This window comes from Leucopleurus acutus, assembly GCF_964270905.1.
Source record: "Leucopleurus acutus genome assembly, chromosome: 8".
Taxonomy (NCBI): Eukaryota; Metazoa; Chordata; class Mammalia; order Artiodactyla; family Delphinidae; genus Leucopleurus; species Leucopleurus acutus.
The window spans coordinates 49,929,908-49,939,263 of record NC_139151.1 but is presented as its reverse complement, the minus strand read 5'-3'; the positions used below and the strand labels follow the sequence as shown (position 1 = coordinate 49,939,263).

The following is a 9,356-nucleotide window of genomic DNA, read 5'->3' as shown; positions in this document are numbered from 1 at the left end:
GGGTAGAAAGAGTGTGCTTGCCTCTCTGCCACAGGAAATTGCATTTGGAACCAAGGAATGGTAGAAAAGCACAGGATTTGGGATCAGAACATGCCATTTACTAGATCTGTCGTTAGTGGTTGGGGGTGGAAGAGTTTCTTCATTTTTCTTGGCCTTATGGTCCTCCTTTATAACATGGAGGTACGTAATATCTGCCTTGCTTCCTGCACAGGGATGTTAAGGGGCTCAAAATGAGAAAAAGCAGGCAGCAGAGTTCATGTAAACTATGATACAAGCATTACAGGGGAGGTATCTTTTGGCTTTCTTTTTATAACCCCCATGATGATAGGAGCTATGTCTATCTTTTTCACAATAACATGATGGGTGCCTAACCCTTGGTACATGATGAGTGCTTAAGATTTTTTTTTAAATAGTGCTTTTATTGCCTTTCTCACCAAGCTCCATCCTCCCTGCAAACTTCCATCCTTCAAGTCTCAGTTCAAATGTTACTTCTCCTTTAGAGCCTTCCTCAAACTTTCAGGATGAATTCATCACTTCAGCTTTCATGCTCCCACAGCAGTCTGAATGCAACCCAAATTCTTAGCCCAAAGTATTTAATCATCTGACATTGTGACCGTCTCTCCCCTTTAATAGTGAGCTTCTTGAAAACAATAGGGCTTTGCCTTTGAATTCTTACTACCTAACACTGTACGGCATAGAGTAGCCATTCAATAAACGTTTGAATGAACAAATGATAAATGAACAAACAATCCAAAGAATTGCAGTTATTTGGCCCAGTGAAGAGAAATTCAAGGAGTAACTTAAGAATCAGACTTCAAAATAAAGGTTATTAAATTTTAGAGAAGATAATGTGTCTGTACTACACACTGTGTTATTGTTATTTTTAGAGTTTAAGACTATTGGATGAGCTGAATAAACCATCAGTTTTTCATCTCCTTTGCTGGGTAAAACTTGAGGAAAGGGCCTTAAATTATAATGGAGAAGATTTAGGTTAGACTAGAGTTTCTCAACACCAACATTATTGCCATTTGGGGCCAGACAATTCTTTGTTGTGAGAGGCTGTCCTTTGCACTGCAGGATGTCCACTAAATTAGATGCCAGTACAACCCACCCCCTCACCCCACACACAGATACACATCGACTTGTGATGACCAATAACATCTCCAGACATTGTCAAATGTCCCTGGGTGGTAAAATTGACACCAGTTGAAAACCACTGGCTTAGACCTAAAGAATAAACTCCCACAGGTGAGGGTTTTGTGGCATCAGAAAAGAAGACAAAACAGGTAGTGTAACTGACCACGAGTTCCTTAGAGATAAAGCAGATGATTTACTTTACTGCTTTATATTGTACCTTCCATTCTGAAGGTAGATGATTAACTAAATGAATTGACATCATGATAACATATGAAATGTCCCATCAACTGTGAGATTTCTGAAACAAGAATAATCTGATAGCCTGTGTCAATGAAAAAGGAGGCCATTTATCAAATCATCTGGCTATTTCCACTGTACTGCACTTATTCAAGGGCATTTACTATACATCCTCAGTGTCATAGCACCTTACATATCACCTGAGCAAAAAGTTTCTCTTGGAGTTATTGATGGATGGTTTTCTGCACGCCTTTATTTGGCTCTTTGCATCTAGATTTCAGGGGCTACAAAACAAAGAAAAGCAGTTAAAACCACTCTCCCAAAGCTAAGGAGGAAGTTTGTTAACAGATGCAAACATCACTGCATAGAATCACCTGATTCCCTATCTCTGCTCTGCCTCTACATGGCTGGTAAGCTGCCACTGGTCCCATAGTTCATCTGTGAGCCAAGTAGTGTAATAGATACAAATGTCTGAGTAGATTCAGAAGCAGTTTTTCAAACTACTTCATTTGTTACAAAACATCATTCTTCCCCTTATTCAACTATCTACAATGACATTTAAACTGGCCAACGAACATCTATTCAGAAAAATTTTGACTGAGAGTGTTCCTCCAGACACTGTAAAATCCATATATTTCTAGATTAAGTCAGATCAGCAAATACACACACACACCCCAAATATATATACATACCAGTAGTATATTTCATTAGCTCATTACAGTTTAATCATTATACTTTGGTGTTATGACTTTCCTTTATACTGAAAGGTCATAGAAGAATGAATACAGTGAAATTTAGCAATATGTATAGAGAAATTGAAAATCTTATTCATTACATTTTTCCACTTTCTGAGGCTCTTTCAGGAAGTTCCTGCCTGGGACTCTCCAGGATGACTGATCTTAAGTACAGTGTGAACTGTTTGACTGTGTTTTCCTCTTTGTAGATGGCTGATAAAAAGCTTAGAGCCAAATTTTCTTGGCCTCTATCATCAGAAAATGTCTAGAATTCCATGGCAGCATTTCCCAGTGTGTGTTTGGCAGAGCATTAGTTCTTAAATGTTGTTGAAAAAGGGGGTCGAGATCAGTTTGGGAAATGTCACATTCTTGTTGATTTCACAATGAACGTGGCATATCAAAGTTTTGAGAGATTCTGTAGTAAGGATAATCTGTTTAAATTTATTTTAACCATATTCAAACAGTTTGATCATGTACCTCTTTTTTATGTAACACCCACTTACATCTGGCCTTACTAGCATTCTGTGGAAACTGTTTTAAAAATGCTGCTTTATGATTTGCATTCCTAGATAAATTTTACATCCCTATCCCTTTTAAATCTCTTCTGTCCCACTTATGCTGTGCTTACTGTATATCTTTAGATCACCTGAAATCCTTTCAGAACGAGGTGTGACAAAAATCTTAAAATAAATAATAAACAAACACGTGAGCTGTATGACCTTGAGCAAGTAACTTTCACATTCCAGGCCTGGGTTTCTTATTTATTTATTTATTTTTTAAGAAGATGTTGGGGATAGGAATTTATTAATTTTATTTATTTATTTTTGCTGTGTTGGGTCTTCATTTCTGTGTGAGGGCTTTCTCTAGTTGTGGCAAGCAGGGGCCACTCTTCATCGCGGTGCGCGGGCCTCTCACTATCGCGGCCTCTCTTGTTGCAGAACACAGGCTCCAGACGCGCAGGCTCAGTAGTTGTGGCTCACAGGCCCAGCTGCTCCGCAGCATGTGGGATCCTCCCAGACCAGGACTCGAACCCGTGTCCCCTGCATTAGCAGGCAGATTCTCAACCACTGCGCCACCAGGGAAGCCCGTGGGTTTCTTATTAAAGACGTTAGCCATGTTAAACACACATGTAGAACTAAATGATCCCAAGACTGCTTTTCAGCTCTGCAATTGTATGTGTCTCCACTATTAGGCAGCAAAATCTGTCAGAACCAGCCCTTTCCTTCACCCCCTTGCACTGAAAAGTGGCTCCAGAGAATCTATCCACTTGAATGGCTATTTCTAGTCAGTGTTCTATTCCCACCTAACATCAAGGCAGAGTTATATTCAGCTCCCTTGATAAAAAGTGCCAGGCTGATGGAGTAGGAGAGGGAGGCTGGGGCATGAGTAGTTGAAGTGAGGGAAAATCAGTGGGTCCAAGTTTTAGAGGTATTGAGTACTTGGAGACCTAGGGAAGCCCAGGGTAGGAAGTACTTTCCAAAATCCAGGGGAGCCCAGGACAGGAGGTCATGTGAGCACATCAGAGCTGTGAAAGATGCTTGGCTATAGAGATGAACAGAAAGCTTGGCCCTTCCACCCTGGAAGGTATCCATTAGTATAAATTTACCGAGGGCCTACTGAGACCAGCTGCCCAGCGTCATGCCATTACTAGATGCTGATTACTAGAAGAAGTAAGGCATAGTCCCTGCTCTCAGATAGGTAATCAAGTTGATCTGAGCTTTGAAGGATGCAAAGAAGTTTGCCAGTGAAAACACATTGGAGGGTAGTGATAAGAAGGGAATCAGACAGAGAAGCAGTATTTTATTTTATTTATTTTTTAAAATAAATAAATTAATTTTTCATTTTATTTATTTTTGGCTGTGTTGGGTCTTCACTGCTGCGCACAGGCTTTCTCTAGTTGTGGCGAGCGGGGGCTACTCTTTGTTGCGGTGCATGGGTTTCTCATTGCAGTGGCTTCTCTTTTTGTGGAGCACGGGCTCTAGGCCTGCGGGCTTCAGCAGCTGTGGCACGTGGCCTTCAGTAGTTGTGGATTGCAGGCTCCAGAGCGCAAGCTCAGTAGTTGTGGCGCACAGGCTTAGTTGCTCCGCAGCATGTGGGATCTTCCCGGACCAGGGCTTGAACCTGTGTCCTCTGCATTGGCAGGCAGATTCTTAACCACTGCGCCACCAGGGAAGCCCAGGAACAGTATTTTAGAATAACAGAAATTTTTGTGTTTGAAGTGCAGGTTATTAGGAAAGTCAAAGGCAGCAGTAAGAATGGAAAATGAGTGCAGAGAGGTAGATCCCAATTTTAGCAAAGGCTGTACCAGGGATCCAGTGATGGGTTGGCTCAGTGGAGTCAAATGTACTACAGTTGTAGGAGAATTAGGATGTTTGGGGTCTTCTTAAGAATGTATTGTGGTAAGTACAGTAGAGTAGCAGCTCCTGAAGTATATTTCCTGAACAATAGTTCCTTGAGCTCACATCCCATGCTTTGATTACCATCTATTGACCATGGCTCTCCAGCCCAGACTGGGTTACAGATCTTTACATCCAACAGTCCTACTTGACAGCTAGCTCCACTTGGTTATTTCAAAAGTATATAAAACTCAGCATGACAAAACTGAACTCATAATCTTCCTGCCAAACCTGGTCACCCAGTGGGGCTTTCTTTCCAGTTTATGACACCACCATCTATCCAAGCGCACAAGTCAGAAATCATCAACCTTGACACCTCCTGCCCAACTCATATCTCATATAAAACTCATCACTAAATCCCACTGGCATTCCTTACCAAATCTCTCTCAAATTCATCCACTTCTCATTTCCACCTCTACCACCCTAGTCAAAGCTCTCTTTCTCTTACTTGGACAACTGCAACTGTGGCCTCCTATATTACATGCTTACCCCCTCCAATACACTCTACAATTTATAGCCAGAGTGATCTTTTTAATGAAAATCTGTTCATGTCACTCCCCTGAATAAGGACAGTCGACGGTTTTTCATTCCTTATAAAGACTCCTTATCATGGTCTACTTGAATGAGCTTCCTCCCTGCCCAGGTCTCCAGATTCATCTTATGTCACTTTCTCTGTGGTCATGTGGTCATCTGCTGTCCCATACAGAGGCCTTCTTTCAGTTCCTTGAGTATACTACACTCGGGGCTTTTGCGCATGCCGTTTTCTCCACTCCTCTTCTAGCATAGCCCCCATTTACCGTTTAGATAACCTAAAACATCACCTCTCAGAACAGCATTCTCTTGCTCCCACAGACCAGCTCAGACTATTCCCTGCTAAATTTCCTAATAACACCACTCTTTATAACACTTATAATTGTACCCTCTGTCTGTATAATTTGACATTTCGTGCCTTCCTCCCACTGGAATGTAAACCTTATTAGTAGAGACACTGTGTTTGCTTTTTCACCATTGTATCCTCCAGGTTCCAGAACAACATCTTATGCCTTGTAAATGCTCTGTAAGTAAGAGCATTTCTGTAAGCAAAAGTTGTATTCTTTTTTTTTTTGCGGTACGCAGGCCTCTCACTGTTGTGGCCTCTCCCATTGCGGAGCACAGGCTCCGGACGCGCAGGCTCAGTGGCCATGGCTCTCGGGCCCAGCCGCTCCGCGGCATGTGGGATCTTCCCAGACCGGGGCACGAACCTGTATCCCCTGCATCGGCAGGCGGACACCCAACCACTGCGCCACCAGGGAAGCCCAAAAGTTGTATTCTTGATCACCATTTCGGAAAGTCACACTGCATATTTACAGATTTTTAAAAAAACTACTTAACTTTAACCCATCATTTTCCAACCTTGCTTAACTATGGATCTTTCTATTACGTAAGTCATTGGCATTTTGTTGGACACCTATGTTCCAAGAAACACTGTTTGATAGATGTACACTGAATTGCTTGAGATGCTCTTCCTCCACCCTCATCCTAAATAGTGTGTCTCTGAAGCCATGCGTTTATGATTTTATCCCTCCCTAACCATCTGAGAGTTGTGGGCTTGCGAGATGGTGCAGCCTCAGGGGTCTGAGGACACCATTCTGGGAAGTCGTCACAGGCCTTTTGTGAGCAGAGAAGAGGAAACTGATCTGCAGAGATGAAGCAGCCATGGGAAAGGAAGCGTTCGGCAGGGCTCCCCTACTCCAATGGGATCAGGTAGGACAACAGGAGTGAGGAGAACTGAAGGCACATTGCCTTGTCTGAGGAAATTCAAATTCAGAATTCTCTTAACTAGTGGTGCTCAAGGTGTGATTCCCCAGCGTCATCTGGAAACTTGTTAAAAATGCAACTTCTCAGGATCCACCCCAAGACATATTATTGCAAACTCTGGGATGGGGCTCAACAATCAATGTTTTAACAAGCCCCTCGGGTAATTCTGATGCACATGCACACTTTAGACTGCTAACCAAACTACAAATAAGAAAAGCAAATCGTATGCACTGGTTGACAACTGGTGACCTCTGCTGTAAGCGAGAGAAAGTAGCAGTCTTGACTTTTAATGACTTTCCAGACCCTAATTCCATTCTTTCACAATTCCTCATTACCCAAGTCCTGTAGCTATTACTACATAGCTTCAATAAATTCCCTCTTTTGCTTAAGCTGGTTTAATGAGGTTTTGTTGCTTGAATTCAAACAAAGATTTAAGCTACACCAATAAAGTGAAAGCAACAAAACAACAACAACAAACAAACCTGGATGCAAAGCTGGGTTCTGCTAAAAATGAGCTGTGAGGTCTTAGACAAGTCCCTTCTCTGTGGGCCACAATGCCATCACCTACGAATGATGTGGTTGGACTGGATGACATCAGAGTTGCCTTCAGAACTCTCTAATATACTAGACTAGACATTGGCTCCTCTGGATAATCTCTTGACTCTACAGATCCCTTAAGAAAGATCTCTAAATTTCTTTAGTTCTGCCCATTGACTCTAGGTAGTTAGAGTAACAAAGACACAATAAAAAACACTCCAACTCTCTGTGTCTCTCTTTCCTGGTCTTCAAAAGCATCATCTAATAATTAGATGGATGCTTTAAATAAGGCTTATTTGATGCTTCAATTATTTTTCAATTTAAAATTAAATTTTAGCATATTATAATTAGGCCAACTTTAGTTAAGGTTGCTATCTGTCATGAAATGTACATAGAAAAAACATGTACATAAAAAACAGTCATTTTTTGACAACTTTTCTCTTCACAAAAATGCAACTCATCCAAACAATCAATATTAAATGAAGTGGCAAAGTATTTTAAAGATTTTAAGTAAAAAAGGTTTCAATGAAAATATCCTAAAATCAATATAGCCTAAAATAAATAGTAAGAATATTCTCCATTAAGCCCATAAACCCTGCATTATATAACTTCTTAGTTGACAAAGAATAAAAACTAGTATTGTCTTGACCCTTAAATTCCCACCCCAGCAGACTTTTCTCTGATGCTGAAATGAAAATAGTGACCAAATGCTTTGATGGACAACTTATCACAATGAGAACTGAAGGCTTCCGAAACCAGACAAAGATTTTTCTGTATCTCCCAGATGCCAGGGAAAGTAAGGGGAATATTTCAGTCTTCCACCCGAGAATGAACATTATATCTGCATTTTATAAAAAAAAATAAGTGCTTTAGAAATACTCAAGCTCAAGATACAGTTTTTAAAAAGCAGAAAATGTTCCCAAGGCAGAGTGAAGAAAAAAAAAAAACTGAGAGAAAATAAAAGGAAACAAGGGAAAAGAAATCTTTCAACAGAGTAGAAACTGTTAGTCTCTCTCTCTGTCCCTGAAAGGTTTTGATCCAACCCTATTTGTTATCCTAGAAAAGCTCTTCTGAAGAAAGGTCTCAGTGTAAGAACTGCTTGAAAGAAGCCAACCCCTTGGAAATAGGAACGGCTCAGCCATTTATTAATGTCAAATATGCTGCCTGCATGAATTAGTCAGCTTGTCTTTTGGAAGCCATACAGAAAAGTTCTTGTGCACCTGCCTCTTAGTGTCCTGACACTTCTGGCTTTAATGACAGCATAACAATCACCAGAAACTAAAATTAAAAAACCAAAATGCTGAACATAATTATATTTTGCCTTCTGAATAGCTGATTCATCAGTTTTTAAAGGCTTCTTACTGAAGTATCATCAGTAACCATAGAATATAACCTGCTCAGATGTAAAAAGAAAAGGAAAACAGAGTCATTTTCCTAAACTGGCAAAACCTGACCAAACTACCACAAAACTGACCTCAGAAACAAAGAGAAATGGAGCAGAAAAAGGCCAGATTTCTTACTGGCAGTACCATGGTGGCAAATATCCCAGAACTAAGAAAAGCTGCCAAATAGAAGAGAGAAAATTAAAGGACTTTACAAAAACAGCCAAGCCCAGCGCACACAGCATTCCCAACAGCTGGAGTGAGCTTCAGAAGCAACACACAGGTATAAGGTCCAGCCCTATTCTTTATTTACAGCACAGTTCAAAGTCATTAAATCAAGCACAAAAGAAATGGTTCCCATTTCCTGGTTTGGCACTGGATATCCTTCCTACCAGCTGCAATTACATCATTTTTATCCATCTTCTGCTTTTCCTTTTGGGAAAGTAGAAGAGGGGCTAGTGACAAATGGGCCAAAGAGACTTCAACTTCGAAACCAATAAATCCCTGCTTTCAGAGAAACCAAGGAAGTGACTCCCCCCTCTTGTGAAAGGCAGTCAATACTCTGCTCTAGTTATCAAGGCCACTGATGGTGTGGGAAAGCTGTCATGAAGAGATTCTTCCTGGAGGTGGCACAAAGATGGCAAGGACTCAGGTCATTGGATGGCTGCTATCACCACCATCACGTTCTCTTCTATCTCAACCTTCACCACACCAAATCTAATAAACAAGGGAAAGTAATTATGTACAGAAAACCAAAGTGAATGGAAGAATGGGTGGAATGAACTTAAAAGAAGAAACTGAAAATGATCGAACGTTACTCAGTGCATCTTTCTCAGACTTGCATAGAAATCTTTGATCCACTGCTTCATGTGTCTCACTTCCAAGGAGCGGGCTAATAGCACAGTGACAGGATCAAAGGCATTGTTGGCTCGGAGATCTAGATGATGTGCTCCCTCTGGGATGACGATCGCAAGTAAGGTGTCTGTAATATCCTTAGTTACTCCACCTCCTGACCACGGGTCTATTTCACCATTGCTAAGTGAGGGAAAGAAAAAAAAAACAGATTATTAGTTTTTTATATCTACACAAATATAAGATAGGAGAAACCTACTATAGGCATAACACCTAAAATTATA

General features: G+C 40.9%; 1 protein-coding gene across 5 annotated transcripts in view; it reads right to left on the bottom strand.

The window, feature by feature from the left end:
- Positions 1 to 8,302: 8,302 nt before the first annotated feature.
- The window catches only part of PRCP (prolylcarboxypeptidase), a 70,997-nt gene continuing 69,943 nt past the window's right edge, over positions 8,303 to 9,356 (bottom strand). For 3 of the 5 annotated variants that reach the window (XM_082844917.1, XM_082844919.1, XM_082844918.1), the window contains exon 10: positions 8,303 to 9,255. In XM_082844917.1, the coding sequence (XP_082701043.1) occupies positions 9,039 to 9,255 (217 nt within the window). In that variant the 3' untranslated portion in view covers positions 8,303 to 9,038. The remainder of the gene's footprint in view (positions 9,256 to 9,356) is intronic. The other 2 variants (XM_082844920.1, XM_082844921.1) reach the window with 2 other exon arrangements.